The sequence below is a fragment of the Cavia porcellus genome, unplaced genomic scaffold (assembly GCF_034190915.1).
Source record: "Cavia porcellus strain 051 isolate PalLab524CR breed Dunkin Hartley unplaced genomic scaffold, mCavPor4.1 scaffold_25, whole genome shotgun sequence".
Taxonomy (NCBI): domain Eukaryota; kingdom Metazoa; phylum Chordata; class Mammalia; order Rodentia; family Caviidae; genus Cavia; species Cavia porcellus.
In genome coordinates this window covers 40,262,086-40,278,919 of record NW_026947508.1, presented here as the reverse complement: position 1 = coordinate 40,278,919, position 16,834 = coordinate 40,262,086, and the positions used below count along the sequence as shown (strand labels likewise).

The 16,834-nt window shown below is 49.0% G+C and overlaps 1 protein-coding gene across 1 annotated transcript; it reads left to right on the top strand.

The window, feature by feature from the left end:
• The first annotated feature begins 12,341 nt into the window (after window positions 1-12,341).
• Window positions 12,342-15,897, top strand: Tmem275 (transmembrane protein 275). The gene has a single exon (XM_063235217.1). The coding sequence runs from the start codon at window positions 12,373-12,375 to the stop codon at window positions 12,898-12,900; it is 528 nt and encodes a 175-aa protein (XP_063091287.1). The 5' UTR covers window positions 12,342-12,372; the 3' UTR covers window positions 12,901-15,897.
• The last annotated feature ends 937 nt before the right edge of the window (window positions 15,898-16,834 follow it).

Below are 16,834 nucleotides of genomic sequence, written 5' to 3'. Positions count from 1 at the left end.
GCCAGCCTCTGCCGGCACGCTGCCGTCCTAGCCTTCACCACGGCTTGAAGCTCCAAACTCGCTAGCTAGCTACTAGCACAAATCCCATCAGGAAATAGAATCACCCATTGGGGCTCAAGGTCACATCCTTTCCAGACTGCAGAATTGGAGGGGGTTGATTGGCAAAGGGGCGCTGACAAGCCCATCCCAGGAAACACTCCCCGCCCCCACAGCGCCGGGGCCCTCGGGACGGACTGGGACTCGCAAGCTGAAGGCAGGGCCAGTGCCACCTGTAGCCCCCGGGGCTAGCCTGAGTAGCGCGCTCTGCCCAGACTCGGCTCCAGCGAGTGCACGGAGAGCGTGTGGGCGGGCGGGAGTTATTTGCTGGGGAGCTAGCAAACTGCGGAACCCAGAGCAGCGAAAGGGAGCAGGACGGCGGACGGCGCGAGCTGGGGGCGGAGGCGCCTTCTGGGCTCCGGGCGCGGTGGGCAGTGGGCGCTGCGCGAGTGGGCGGCAGCGGGGCCCGCGCTTCTCTCCATCCCGCCGCCGCCTCTGCGGGAGCCGCCTCCGGGAGCCGGCGGGGCCGGGCTGCTCTTGCCGGCCGGCGCCCGCTCAGCCCCTCTCTGGGCTCTGCTCCGGGCCCAGCTCAGGCCCACCGCGCCGCGCCCCTGCGCCCCAGTGCCCCACTCGGCCCAGATCCTGGAAGTCCGCAGGCTGCGGTTACTGCGGTGCTCCCCAGCCGCCCTGCGCTTCGGGGAGCTGGGCTGGACCGCGGGGAGTGTCCACGCACCGCCTCAGGCAAGTCAAGGCTGCTGGAGCTGGGGAAGGGTGGAGGGAGGTGGAAGACTTGAGAAGGCACTGCAGAAGGAGTGAAGGAGACACTCCATCCAGCCCTGAGCTCCTGGGGCAAGGGTCAGTGCCAGGCAAAGATCAGACCCATGCCCTTGCGAAAAAAGGCGGTGAGAAAAACAAAGAGGGTCGCAGACACAGGAGATGCATGTCTGCGGACTGGCGGCCTCGAGCCCCCTCTGCTCTGCCTTGACCCCTCCCCTCTTAACTCAATAGAATCTGCCCCGCTCCACACTCTGCCCTAGGCCCAAAGTGAGGCTGGAAGCAGAGCAAAGTGGACACCAAGCAACTCCAAATCCAAGAGACAAACAAGCAAGAAAAGCAACAAACACGAGGCCCCCTCTGACTGATGCCTCCCTTCACTGTCTATTTAAGAAGCAGAGACTGCACTGGGGATACAGCAGCAAGCAAGTGATCTTAATCCCAGTCCTCAAGGAAGACAATCAGGGGGTGCAGACTGATTGTAATCACATCAGGGTGTTCAGAAGGAGTCAGGAGTTTAGGAGCCATGAGTTGAGGACTCACAAGACTAAGAGGGAAAAAGCAGCATCCCAGCTGCACTGAAAGTAGAACTCAGATAGCCAGCAAGACAAAGCAGCTCAGGCACAGAGAGCTGCAGTCCCACCACACCTGTTGGGCCCATTTACCACACCTGACCAGTGCAGCTCACACCTGGTGAACTCACCTCCTCTGAGCAGAATCAAGGGGCTACCTGGAGGAGCTGGAGCCAGGGCAGCTGCAGTGGGGGCCGTGGACACACAGGAAGAGCAGCAGTGAGACTCTGAGAAAGGTTGGACTAGAGAGATACGTGGTAGGAGGAGCTGCAGGACTCTGGGATGGGCTGGAAACAGGTTGGGGGAGCCTGTGAGAGAAGAGGAGCCTAGGGCTGGCTGAGACTGTGAGCTCTGTGGGAAATGGTGACATTGGTGTCTCAGACAGTGTTTCCAGGAAGCCGGGCTGAGCAGTGATCAATGAACTCAGGTGAATGTAGAGCTGGGAGCACAATGGGACAGAAACCAAATTGGAGTGAAGGATGTTTGAGGAGGTGAAGTACATACAATGAGCAGTGCTTTGAAGAAAGAGAAAGAGCCAGGTAGAGTGATGAACACCCGTTGTCTTAGAGGCTTGGGAGGCTGAAGCAGGAAGTTTGTAAGTTTGAGCCCAGCCTAGACCAGTTAGTGAGACCCTGTCTTAAAATATAAATTCCCCTCAAAAAACAACACAAAAATGAAGTGACTCTACCAACACACAAAATATAGTCCCCTACTTCCTGTAACTCTGACCATTTCAATATTTCTCCTCCCACTCACACCCATAACCAACATTTTGTTCTAGAGGATTAGGTTAAACAGACCAAGAGCCTTAAATAAAAAGGACTAGAGTTCTAGATCCATGCATGCAGAGACCTTAGGTTCAGTTCCAGTGCCAAAAAAGAAGAAGGGGGGGGGAGTGAGGAGAAAAGAAGGAGAGAAAGGTGAAAGAAGGAAGGAAGGGACAGAAAGAAAGAGAAAGAAAAAGAAAGAAAGAAAGAAAGAAAGAAAGAAAGAAAGAAAGAAAGAAAGGCTGGAGACCTCTGTGGGACTGAAGGAAGGTTTTAAGATATGACAGGTTTAAGAATGTCTGAGTGGGGCTGGGGATTTGGCTCAGCAGCTTAAACACCTGCCTTGCGAGTGTGTGGTCGTGAGTTCAATCCCCGGTACCGATAAGAAAAGAAAAAGACAAAAAAAAAATTTAAAAAAAAGAATGTCTGAGTGGAGGGCCCAGTCTACTGAGGGCGTGGTGGGGAGGTTTCTGTTTCCCAGGAACCCTAAAGGCCCAACTGAAGCCCGAGTTGTAGGTACATAGAGGGCCCATGCTGCTTACTGTGGTTTCTTCTCTGTCCAAGCTCAGCAGGGCAAGTGTAGACTTGAGAAGGCTCTAACTGAGGCCAGGTTAAGTCTTTGCTGGGCAACTTTAGCAGAAGGACAAAAGGACATGTTAAATGACAAGAGAGTAACTAAAGTCGGTCAGTGTGGATCTCAGGTGAAGGCAGCAAAGGCAAGAGGACCACAGAGCAAACATCCCCCCTCCTAACCCTGCATGGGATCAGGAAACTGTCACAGAAGGGAACTGATGGTGGCTGACAGCAAGGATGACAAGCTGGGGGCCGGTAGGGTAGATGGAGGAGCTGGGCCTGGGAGGTGAAGCATCAAGGAGCTAAGAGGGTGGAGGGCCACGTGGTTGTGCATATGATGCTGCAGTCCTTCTGGGAAGGTAAGAGTTAGGCCAGAGAGGAACACAGAGTAAGTCCTAAAGAATGGAAGGAGGTGGATGGAGAGAGCAGTTCTACTGCTGCAGTCTGGCCCACGCCTCTTGCTGTCCACAGGCCCCTGAGTTGCTGGGGAAGGAGGCTGATGCACAGACTGAGGCGGGAGATTCCACTCTCCCCACAGATGTGGCCCTGACTAATGACATATCTGAGCACATCAGGAAGGGAGCAAAAAAGCCCCCAAGGCAGTGGCGTTACCTTGGTCTAGATGGGTCTGATGCATGCAGCCCTGTGATTCCTACAGAGAAGGCTGAGACCCCTGTGTGGCTGAGGCCCTTGGCTGATCTAGAAGTCAAAGCTGCAGAGACCATCTACACCAGACTCCCACTTTATACCACAGCCCTGAAACAGCTCTTGAGGGGCACAGAGTGCTTGCTAGGTTGAGATGAAGACCCACAGATGCTGGAGCATAGTATTGTGAGGATGACAGGAAGAAAGGAAGCGAGTCCTCCTGGGCTCAGGAAGAATCTGAAGTACAAATTGAAACCCACAGAGAGAGTAAAAGAAAAACTTTAATGAAGAAGCAGGCAGTAACTGGAGGTACCTTCTCCCTGAGCTGTGCTCACTGCACGAGAGGAGCTGTTTGAACCTGGGGATGCACAGGGTGATGGTGATGGCTGACAACCCCAGAGGCGCCTGTAGAGACATGCAGCACATATCTGTGGAAATTGCTTGGTCTATGGCGAGCCCAATGAGTCTGGTCTCGGGGCAGGCCTGCTTATCCACTACTCCACCATAAAGCAACTGCTGTCTTACTAGGATGGTTTGCATGATTTGGGACTCTGTCTGGACAAGCTGTCAACTAGTGAACTCAGAGAGAATCCTGGAAGTGGACTATTCGTTTTGCTTTTGCTTTTTCAGTTTTTTGTTTGTCTATTTTGTTTTGTTTTTTCTTTCTCTTTCAGTTTTCTTTTTATGAGTGTAAGAGTGGTTCCTAACCTCTTTGTGGGTGTGGTTCTGTTCTGTTCTTCCTTTTATCTCTTCCACCTCTCTTCTTCCTTGAGTCTTCTGTACCAGTTTCTCCAAGTTGGCATTATCTACCTTTGTCCTCCAGCCTTACTTTCTCTTCTTCCACTTCCCTGTTTTCTCCTTAATCCATTTTAAATTTTAACACTAAAATTAAAATTGACACATTATGCACTTACATATTGCATATAATTATGTTTTTTGATGGTACCAGGAATCAAACTCATGACATCATGCTTGCCGGGCAGGTGCTTAAGCCACTGAGCTAAATCCCCGGCCCTATCTGATTTGGTTTACATTTTGTTATATAATCACAAGTCTAACCCAGGGGCCAATGAGATGGGACAGTCTGAAAGCCCCCCACCAGGTCTCTCTGAAGTGGAAACAACAAAACAATTGAGGCTCTGGAAAAGATTAAATGAGATATAATCTCTCAAATAATTACAGAGATTACCAAAATACACACCATGCTTAGTGACATTAGAGCAGACACAGACAAAAAAAGTAAATGAGCTTAAGCAAATTATGGAAGCACAACACAGGAAACAAATACAATCCATAAAGCAGATTCAAGCAGATATCCAGGAGAATAAAAACAATACTGAAAGTATTCGAAGCAGATTAGGCCAATATGAGGACAGGATCTCAGATATTGAAGACAGGCTTGCAGTTAAGGACCAGGAAAAGAAAGGTTTCTCAAAACTAGCAAGTAACCATGAGAAATCAATCCAGCAGCTGCTAGATGAGACAAAGACAAATAATTTAAGATTACTTAGAAATAATAAACAAGCAGGAGATACCACAAATGACATTTTAAATTTTTTAAAAGAGATTAAGACAAAAGAGGACATAACAAAGCAGATCAGATCAGAACAATGCAAGTAACACAGCATTTTACTACAAGACAACCCATAATTAACAGTAACTACCATAATGTCTCTTTCTTTGAAATAGTTGAACATAGCTTCATAGATGATAATATCAAATGTAACAAAACAGTATAAAACCATTCAAGAGAATGAAGGCATTACAGGGCTTTCAGAACCAAATAGCAGAGAATGAACAATGACTACTGTATTATCTCATTTTCCATAGAATGACATTTTAAAAATGTTCACAGACATCATGACAGAAAATTTTCCTGGTGGAAAAAAAGAATTTGACACACAGATAAAGGAGGCATATAAAGCTCCAGTTAGCCATGATCAAAAAAAATCTATATCCAGCCATTTCATAGTTAATATTCCAGAAATTCAACACAAGAAAAGAATCTTAATTCTTTTCACTGTTAGTGAAAAGAGACATATCACCTATAAAGGAAAGCCCATCAGAATCACAGGTGACTTCTCAGCCTGAACTCTCAAGTCAAGGAGAGCTTGGAGTGACATACTTCAAATTCTAAAGGAAAATAACTTTCAATGAAGATTGATGTACCCTGCAAAACTATCTTTCAGAATTGAAAAAGCCAAGCCTTCAAGCTTCAGCTTTGAACCTGGTTTCTAGCACAGGGAATCTGCGTGCGTGCGTGCGTGCGTGCGTGCGTGTGTGTGTGTGTGTGTGTGTGTGTGTGTTATAGGCTCACGTGTCCCTGGATGGGGAAGAGACTGCTGGGATAGGATGATGGTGGCTCTTCGGACTCCGAGAAGGCAGAATTCAGTTGCAGGAGCTGAGAGTATACAGAGGGTGAGTGAGTTCCAGCCAGGAAGGAGTAATGATGAGATTCCCTGAGGCTGAGGGTAAGGTAGGAATAGAGAGAGCACAGGACTGGGGCACCAGAGGAGAAGGCTTAGACTTCAGGGATCAGAAGAGTTTCAGTGAGGGACAAAGGGTTCCAGCTGAGGGACTGAGTCTCACAGAAGCCAAAGGGTAAGGGTAAGTGTGTGTAATATACACTCAGGGAGGAAGACCCCTTCCTGGAGACCCCAGCCTCTGGCAAAGAGACTATTGGGCTCTTGGAACAGGAACTAAGGGCCAAAAGATCTGAGCTGCCCCAGTTAGGCTGCTGCTCCTGTGCAGTGCAAAAATCCCAGACTGTGTGGTGGGGACAGGGGAGATGGGGCTTTACATGCAGGGGCTGCAGACAGACAGTCTGCCCCAAGGCCCTAACCCTCTACCTCCTGAGGCCCACCGCCAAACTTGCCGATGACTAACTGGACAATATTAATTTTGGCCACACCTTTTTTTTTAAAAATGCAGTTCAGGCTGGCCTTGAGCTCACTTTGTAGCCCAGACTTGTCTTGAACTTGCAACTATTCTCCTGCCTCAGCCTCCTGAGTGCTGAGATTAAAGCATATGCCACCATGTCTGGCTTACTCTTAATAGTTACGTATTTCTATGCTTTCAGTAAGCAGAAATTCTAGTATAGCAGAAACATGGACTCTTCAGGCTAACAGAACAGATTCAAGCCCCAGAATTCCCCACTACCATTGACTGTACACCCCCCCCCACTGAGACTCAGGACAGGCTACAAGGTGCACAGGGCTGGGGTGAAGATTAAATGTCTTAATTAGGGAAAGTACCTAGCACAGACTCTCTGCTTGGTGTGCATACCTCTGTCCCATAATCAGAACCCCTGTTTGGCAGGGACTTCTCAGGTAATAACTGAATCCAGGCCTAAAGCAAAGAATGTGGAAAGATGAACAGGGATATTCCACATTATTGATCAGTGTCCTGTCTTCATGCAACCTTTTGATATGATAGCAATTTCTGAGTAAGTCCCCATTTCCACTTCCACAAACCTCAGGTGGCAGAGTGTTAGGCCACAGGTTGAAAAGAAACTACAGTTTGGGAACAATAACCTGGTTATATTTCTCCATTTACATTCAGAGAGGCCCAGAAAGGGAACTTAGATCTTCTAAGTTGCCAAGCCAGATCAAAATTCAACACCTTTGACACCTGAGGCCTATCTCTGAGTAGTGCCAGCCCCTTTCCCACACTGCTTCTGGGTTCTCCTACAGATCAAAAAGCCCACTCAGCCAGATGCGGGCCATCAGGGAGGAACAGCTACTTGGCCAGGGTCATCAGCAGCTGATGGCAGTGTTCAAAACCTGGGATAGATGGGGAAAGTGTTGGTTCTTAACTGACTTGGTATAGATTCCTTCCATTTCCCACTCTGAACCTTGGTTTCCTCTACCTATAGTTGGAGAACTTGGTCTTGGTGATGTCCTTAGGCTCAGCAGCTTGGAAGACTCATGAAAGTTCTAATCCTAGAAGTTCTAATCCTAGAAATTCAGGACTTCAGAGCAATGGCCCTTTCTCTTTGCTCAGGTACTGGGCTTGAGGGCTCAGCTTGGAATGAACTAGAAAGCCCTAGGGGAGGTTGGGGATATAGCTCAGGGATAGAACAGCATTCATATGTGAGGCCCTGAATTCAGTCCCCATTGAAGGGCCCTGCCTTGTAACCCAGAACTCCAACTAGGAATGCTTTGTGTCATTCATCAAAACTAGTTACTCAGCCCTGCCCAATCTCGGATCTGCCAGGAGAGGATTTACTGAACAACACCAAAGACAGTTCACAGTGCTAGCCAGAAGTCCCACTACAGAACAGAACAGGACCAACACCTTGACAGAGACATCTGGAGGACCATAGTTCACCAAAGGAAGTGGTGGTGCAAACTGAATTACAACCCCAAATGCCCTCAACACCTCACCTCTGCACACGTTCAACTCCCACCCTAGAATGGAGGCAACTTCAAGAATAAAACTGGTACCCACCTGCCCTTAGCTTTTCCTGTGCCCAAGTGGAAATTCTGGGAGTGGTTTTGTTTATGGAGTTGGCTCTGCTATCCAGGAGCAGATAAGAATTACTCATTGACAGTTAGCACTTAGAAGCTCAGCCCCTAGGCAGGAATTTGCTCGGTATTAAAGAAAACACACCCTGTGCTCTTCCGCTCTTAACATTTGATCAGTGTAGATGCTAATTACAGAAGCTTATGTACAAGGCCTGGAGAAGAGCCAGCCTGATGCTTCAGTCATCCAACCAATATCTAGCAAATCCGTTTAACATTGTGCTAGGCTGGGAGCTCAGGCACCCAGGTCAGGATACTAGATTTTAAATCCAATCTACTACTGCCATTGAGTCACTGTAGGTGAGTTTACTTAATCTTTCTGTGCCTCAATTTCCTCATTTATAAAATGGGGATGTAATAGTAATAATCTTAGGTTGAAAACTTAAATTGGATAAAGAGCTCTGTATGTTAGTTATCAATAGAAAGTAGAAATTTCAGATTCTCATCTAAAACTGTGTTTCTGACTAAAGGTAGACTAGCTTCTATCAGACCAGTGCACCACTGAGTATACTTTACAAAGCCAGGTTGAGCATTTAAGGAATCTGCCTCAGGGATGAGAATGTGGTTCAGTGGTAGAGCAGTTGCCTAGCATATGAGGCCCAGGCTTTGATCCCTAGTACAAAGAAGAGAAAAAAGCTATTTTCTGGTGTTTTGTCTTGTTTTTTTAATTGTTTATTGGTACAATTGAGATGTACATAATGATTATATTCATCATAAGGAATTTGTACCTGTACCTTGATTTATTTTCCAGTTTGTAAGAGAAAATGGAAGCCAGGTATGCTCATGCCTATAATCCTGGCACTTGAGAGGCTGAGGCAGGAGGATCACTGTGAATTTAAGGCCAGCCTAGACTACATAGTGACTTCAAGATCAGCCTGAATTACAAAGTGAGAACCTGTCTGAGAGAGAGAGAGAGAGAGAGAATGGGATTAATAAGGTAAAATTGGAATTAGGGATTTACAAAGTGGAGAGGTCCTGTTGAACACCTCCAGCTTCTATTCTCAGTTTTTTACCATACTGGGCATCAAACCAGGATCTTGAACATGCTAGGCAAATGTTCTACCCTGAGGTACACCCCAGGCCCTCTTTAAGGGTTTAGTTGGGTGCCCAAAGGGCTACACTCTGTGAGTAATAGCCTCAAAAACACTGGAACCAAGTTTCTTATCAGTGCAATACCAAACTAGACTGAAATGACTGTCCCTTCTTTAGCTGCCTGTGAGAAGCTTCCTCTCTGAAGGAAAACAACATCATCTAGCATAGAGCTTTAAATTGTATCTATAATTTCTCATGCATGACATTGGACATTCAGCACTAGGTGAATGTGCAGCCTAGCATGTGCAAGCTCCTGAGTCCAAGTCCCAGCCCTGCAAAAATAAACAAATAATGTGGATGCTGAAGGTGTAACTCAGTGGTACAACATGTGTGAGGCCCTGGGTTTGAAGCCCAGCACAGAAACAAAAATAAATGTGTCCCATTAATATACGATCAAATGACCAAAAGCCAGGCTGGAGATTTAGCTTAGTGGCATAAGTGCCTGCCTGGCAACCATGAGGTTGTGAGTTTGATCCCCTATACCAAAAAAAAAAAAAAAAAAACAACTAATGACCAAAAGCCAAGAACCATAAAAATAGTCAAGAAAAACAAACTCAAGGGAGATCCAGATGTTGAAATTTTCAGGTATAAATATTAAAAGTTTACTGTTTTCAAGAAATAGGAAAGAGGGAGTCTTTCAATAGAAAATAGGAATCTATGAAAAATAATTGATGGAAAGTTTAGAGCTGAAAAGTTATAGCTGAGACATAGCTCAGTGGCTCAAGTGTCTGCCTGGAAGTACAAGGTCCTGAGTTTGATTGCCAATAACAAAAGAAAAGAAAAGTTATAACTAAGGTTAAGAAGTAGGAAAGGCACATGTTAACAGATCGGCTAACTCAGTAGAAAAATATCCAGACTGAAACAGAAAGGAAAAAAGTGTGGAAAATACAAAATAGTATTTAAAAGACATGTGAGACAACATAGAACAATTAAACATATGTGCGGTTACAGTGTGAGAAGGACAGGGAATGTAGGAAAAAAAAGAATGGCATACATTTATCCAAAACTGGAGGTAGACATCAAGCCACACCATGTAGAAGCATCAGTAACCCCAAGAAGGATAAACACAAAGAAAAACATGCCAAGTACATTGTAGTCAAACTGAAATCCAAAGGCACAGAGGTTTCCCTGTAAGAGAAAAGAAATGAGATCCTTGGATCCTCTGGCCACCCAGGAGTTCCTTAATCTTTCATCCGCTGTCAGTTTTCAAGTGTGGTGTGAAGTGGGATGAAGGGTCAGACTCCAGCACACACACGCCACCAGGGGCTCCCTCAGTCAACCTCAGAAGACTTCCCCACAGGAAGGAAGACTCTGCCTTTGCAGAAGTTACGTCTGGTATTGATAAGTGAGGGGGAAAGAAATCAGAATAGGAAGACCTAGAAATCTCACGGGCCGTTCTTCCCGAGGAGCAAACCCTTCTCTGTAGAATGAGGCAACATTCACCTGTGCACACCAAGCGCCAGATCACCTCCTCTGACTCCAGCCTCACGCTGGCTTTTTTTTTTCCTTTCTCTCAGTGCAACCACCAGAGGAACCCCTACCCACTTCCTTCAGAGTCTCAGTTTTTTCAGACATAAAATGTTATTCAAGCAGTTATAGGAATTCAATGATATCATAAATGTAAATGTGCCCTGCAAACTGCATGCTGCTGTACTTACCTAGTTATTATTGCTCCCTGGCAGAACCGTCAGCAATAGGTTAAAGAGAGAAGATGGTTTGTGTACATGCAGAGCTTCCTGAGGAATCTAGCCTGTGGGTGCCCTCAAGGGTCAACATGTGCTGTCTTGGCCAGGATTTGGGGGTTTCTGATTTCATGCCAGCTTGGTGTAGAGTGAGTCCAAGTAGAACTGCCACCTCTCAGCATGGTGCCAGGAGAGGCATCATGATCTGGAAACCTAGAAGTGGCTGGGGGCCTCTGAGCTGCTCGGACCAAGCTGACTCTAACCTGCATCCAGGGCCAGGGTAATAGCTCAGTTCAGTAGCACAACGCCTGCCTGGCAAGTCACGAGTTCCATTCCTGGTACAAAAAAAAAAAAAAAAAAAGCAGAGTAAAGTATGTGAACTGTGTTTTTCTGCTGCTAGCTATCATTTTCACTCACCAAGTCTTCAAGCTTTTTCCAACCCAAAAGTGTGCAAGTTTTGGGTAGCACAAAAGCTAAAATCTGATACTTGAAGAACAGACTGACTCTTCTGTTTCCAACATGACCAACGTCTCAGATCTGAGATTGCATGAGTCTCTTCTCTGTCAACCATCACACAAGAACATAGTTAACATTTATTAAATTGTCACTGCTCGAAGCACTTTATTTCACTGAAAGCAATGAACTACCCCTCTAGGAAGCTAGTTCTGTTACTGGCTCTGCATCACAAAACAACACTGAGCCCAGAGCACTAGGCCAGCTAGTCCTCTCTGCCTGCTCTTCATCCTGCACACTGCATCCCACCCGTGCCGCCTTCTCACTGCTCCCTCTCCACAGGGCCCTCTCTGACACTGTCTCACAATTCTCTCACAGCTCACAGCTATGCTCTCGCCCTTCCCAAGCCTTGGTACCAGTGACTCCGTGTTATAGAACAGAAGTCTCAAATAGAAGTCCTAAGTCCCTAGACTCTGTTTATATTACCCTTGCTTCTGTATGCATAACCAGAATTCTGGCATTCAGTGATTTAGCTTGTGAATCCAGATCCAGCTGTGGGATCCCAGATGGTTGAAGGCTTGTAGGGCCAGAATAAAATAGAGCGCCCGGAATAGGAAGAGCCCAGGGGCCCAGCCCTTGTAGGAACTTCTCCCCTCTCCCTGCTCCCCTGGACATGTGAATCTTCAGAGCATTTTGCGCTCATGTAACTACTCACACCAGAACCTTATCTACTTAATGTTTAGAAAAATTAATGTCACTGCCCTGCTTACCAGAGCCTAGTGTGGGTTTTTTGTCTGAAGGAGGAGGGACCATGCCAGAGAACTGTCAGGCTGCTTCCTTCCATGTGGGGTCCTGGAGTTGTCTAAAATCCAAGGGCTGCCACCTGCCCTCTAATTAGGTCTACTGAGCATGATGATGATGATGATGATGATGATGATGATATTTAATCAGCTCCCTGCTGAGTACTTTACAGCTATTCCCTCTCTTATTTAACGGTGAGGCTTCCTGGTGGATAACTAGAGGAGGTGGGAAAGGACCAGGCCCTAGGTGTAAGAACTGACTTTGCAGAATTTGTAAAAGGAGTGGGTTGTGCCCAGAGGCTGAGGCAGAGAGCTGCTCTGGATGACCTTTCCACTCCCAGACATTGAATGTAGCCCCCAACCAAGTTGGGGTTGGGACTGAGGCGCCCTATTCATCCACCCTCTTTCTGTGTGCCCGCAGGACCAGGAGAGTTGGCCCTTGATCTCGGCTGCTGATGCGTGCCCCGGGCGCGCAGACCCATGTCCACAAAGAAGAGCAGGGAGCGCCGGACAGCGGCCGGGGAACTCAGCGCAGGCTGCCTGGCCTGCCGTCGCCTGCGCTGTGCTGCGCTTGCGGTCTGTGCGTGCTGCTGGCTGGCGTGAATGTGACGCTGGTGGGTGCCTTCGCCTCCTTCCTGCCTGGGCACAACGCACCGCTGGTCGTGGGGCCTGCGCTGCTGGTGCTGGCGCTCGGCTTCTTCCTGGCCTGCTGCGTGTGTGGCCGCCGGGCCCCCGCGCCCCGAGCGAGAACCGTGGGGATGGCCCGCCCGGGCCAGGGCGGCGCACGCGCCGGTCCGGTGGCGCTGGAGCTGGAGAGCAGCGAGCGCACTGCACAGGACACCACGGCGGTGCAGCTCAGCTCCGCCGCCTCCGCAGCGTCCTCGGGCCCGTCCAGCCCCGGCCTCTTCGCCCTGGACGTGCCCGCACCCGCAGCAGTCTGTGTGCCGCGCCATGAAGGGGTCCCGGGAGCGGCTGTCTGCTAGCGGGCAGGACCCCGGCCTGACTCCCCTGTCCCGGCTCTCTCCGTCAAGTGCCATTGAAAGCGCTGGCTCTGGGCATGGTGGCTGGCCTCAGTTGTCCCAGCTACAGAAGTGGAGAATGTGATATCGGTGTAGACGCTCATACCCCAAAGAAGGTAGCTGAAGGGCCCAGGGTTTAGCTTAGCGGAGTAAGCTGCTGCCTTGGCAAGCGCGAGGTCATGAGTTCAATTCCTGGTACCAAAAAAAAAAAAAAGGAGCCGAACCTGCCCTGTTCCACCTCAACCTCAGCCTTGATGAAACTGGACCTTGACCCTCTGCTCTCCCATGGCATGTGAGCCCTGTGGAGGAAGAGGACTGGCTGCCAGCCAGGCTTTTAGGGTCAAGAGGAGGAGAATTTCCAGGCTTCTATCAGTCCCCCCCAACCCCACCTCCACCGGACCCAATCCCATCTCTGTCTCAACATGGCCTTTGGGATTTTTCTGGGGAGGAAGGGTTCTGACTTCAGGATGGTCCCTTCAGGAAGAAGTTGTTTCCTTTTTTTTTTTTTTTAAGTAATTTTTTTTTGGGGGGGGGTCTTTTTGAGACAGGGTCTTACCACGCAGTTCAGCCTGACCTTGGGCTCACTTTTGTAGCCCAGGCTGGTCTCAAACTTGCAACGATCTGCCTGCCTCAGCCTCCGAGTGCTGGGATTACAGAAGTGTGCCGCCATACCACACCACACCCAGATAAGAGGTCGATTCTTGTCTGACCTGGGCCCTCAGTGGCAAGGTGGCTTCTCCAGCCTACTGTCACCTTGGCTGCTAGCAATGCCAGCCACCAACCAGGACTGCACCTCCCTCCTGAATAAAGCACCTCCTGAATAAAGTAGGCTGGAGGGACAGGTTGTAGGACCTCTGGCTGAGCACCCTAATTCTGGGGTCCTGTCAGCCTATGACTAAGCACTTTCGCATCCTAGTACCAGTCCTTGTTGGAGCTCCAGAAGGGGCCTCCAAGGAGAGGAGTGGGGGACTGTGAAGGGAAAATGTCTCTGAGACTGTGTATGCCTGTAGATGTCTGTGAGAACAGGTGTGTCAGAAGAGAGCTGGGAAAATGTAGGCGTGTGACCATGGGTGCAGTTGCCTAGCTGTAGCTCCTTTAAGAGCCACAGCTGTAGCAATGGCAGTGTTTGGGTGACTGTCAACATCGCACACAGGTATGGGAAGTGTAAGGAGGGGTGGTAGTTGAGATAGATATCACCACCCAGAGCAGGGACGGTGAGGGGAGAGCTTGCCCCCATACGTACATACACTGTAAAGCCCAGGCTTGCAGAGCTTGCAGAGGTGGGGTTTGTCCAGCAGTTGACAGCATCTGGGAGAGGAATGGGAGCTGCCTCAGAAGAAGAAGCAGAGGACCGAAGGAATATTCTGACTTTGAACTAGTTCCTCCTCTTCCTGCAGAGACCACGGCAAGTGGCAACATTGGCACATGCTGGCCCACCATGAAGTGGGGGGCTGTGACTCCCTGCCCACCCTCCTTGGCTTCATGGGCTTCTGTTTCTCATTTCAAGATGGGCTCTGCTACTCTTTTGCCATGGCCCAAACACTCGCAAGATCCCTAGGGCTCTGTCTTCCTTCCTCCACCTCCATCTCTGTCCTCTCCTGCTGGCTTTCTTTTCTACTGAAGATATTCATGTGGTCTCCTCAAAGAGAGCAAATCTGCCAGTAGATGCCCGGCAGTTCATCTCCAGTGGCTCACATGGGTCAATGGACCCTAAAGCACTTGAAGCACTCTGCCTCTGGAGCTGACAATCTCTGTTCAGAGCGCCACTTCACCTTGACCTCCAGTGTCTGCCCCTCTCCTCCTGTAGCTTAACTAGATTGGTGCATGTAAGCATGCATGCATGTGTATGAGTGTAAGGTCACGTCCTCGGGCTCATCTGTTCTCCTCATTCATTGGTCTGCAGCCTCAGACACCTGCTGCCTTGGTAGAGCAGATGTGAAAGGGCCCACTGTGGATGCTGCCTTGGGGTATGGCTGGACCGCCTTTTCCCTCCAGCTTCTTACAAGGAAACACCTACATTCAACCTGCAATGCTAGACCTAGTCCAAGGCCTTCTTCCACCTGCTAGCAGATCCCAGAAATTGCACTCTCAGAGCCCCCACCCCACCCACTCCCCACCTCCACCCCTGCTCAGAACTTGCTGTGGGAGCAGCTGTTAGGGGGTGGGGGAGTGAGTTCAGGGCTGTGGGCCATAGCGCAGTGGTGTGAGTACAGTGGGACAGAATAGTGTAGAGAAGGGATCACTGGTTCCCTAGAGTCCCTTCAGCTGCCAGCTCAGGATGAAGAATGTCACTGGTCTCAAATGTGCTCCTCAGGCATACTCAATGTGCAGGGCCCACTTCCCAGTCAGCACTGGCAGAGCAACCTGCACATCATTTCTCTGGGGCTACCACAGGGCACTCTCCTCCTCTCTTCTCGCATTATTTCCTCAGTGAGAGCTGAGGGCCAAGGCTCTTCAGGAAGTACAAGCGGGGAGCCCCTGCAGCAGCCCACTCCCTTACACAGTGGGACTGGAGGACATGCCCTGCCCCTCCCTGCTGCAGTCCTCTCCCCAGGCAAGTGCCATGCAGGCCATGAGGGAGCCCTGTTTCTGCTAAAGGTGAAGACAGAGTCCTGGCAGCACCAGGGCATCAACTCCCTGACCTTGAGAAATCTGAGCAGGGCTTGGTGAGTCCTGCTGGGAGATTGCAGAGGGCCTTTGATAAGGGCTAAGCCTGGCACTGGAGTCTGAAAACCAAAGCATCAAGGACTGCTCTCAGAGGTCCAGAGGCTGCAATGGAGGGCAGAGTGTTTCCCTAGGGTCTGGAGAGGTCCTGGCCTGCACATTAGAGACCAGTAAGGGGGAAGGAATTGGGTTTTTTCCCTCTCTTTCCACTAGAAGAAATGAGGGCATTCACTCAGAATCAGGTTTTACTAATTAATTCAATAAATAATTCCTGAGCCCTGTGGCTGGTTCCGAGAATACAGTGTGAACACACTCTATGGAGGTCATATTCTACTTGGGGGAAAACAGTAAAGAATTAAGTGAGCAAACAAGATCAAAAGACAGCTAGCTAGTGAAAGGTACTGTGTAGCAAATTGCAATAGGAAGGTGTGGCAAAGGGACTTTCAGGCAGATCTGCTCTGAGAGGCAGCATTTAAGTTGAATCTAAATGATGGGTCAGCCATGCAAGGGTCTTCAACAGCAAGAATATTTCAAGCCAGTGAAAAAGCCCCAAGGTGAGCAAGAACTTGGCCTCCATATGTCAGAATAAGAAAGCAGGGCTGTAGAGAGCAGTTAGGGGACCAAACTATAGAGGTGAAGAAAAGGATATGGCCCAGCTCATGGTAACTTTAGTCAACTAGGACGAGAGGTTTAGATTTTGATTCTTGGTGAGTGGGAGCCAGTGGAGGTTTTAAGCAGGGAAGTGACATGACCTGATTTATGATTGTAAAAATCATTCTGCTTGCTGTGTGGAAAATAGAGTGTCAAGGGGAAAGAGAGGAAATGGGATGGGTTAGGAGATTACAACAGAGATCTGTGCCCTGTGGGGACTGGGACTGAGTGGTCACTGGGGAGTGGACAGAGCGTGCACCTGTTTCTGAGGCAGATTGGACAGGTCACCCTGCCAGATCTCCTAGGGAAGAGAAAGAAATGTAGGAGGAATGCCAGAATTTCGGTTTGAGCCTTGGGTGTATGGTGGAGGACCAACATTTAGAGGAAATTCAAGAGTCATGACCTGTTAGCCCAGGAGCACTGCCATGGAGAAACTGGAGCCATAGTCTGAGTTCTAGTAAGCAGAACCCTGGTATGTGGCTGGTGGCTAAGCCATGAGTCCAGATGAGTCACATGAGAAGAGGAAAAGGTAGGGAGCCCAGAGCCTAGAGAGGTCCAACCTTTGAGTTAGGCAGAAGGGACC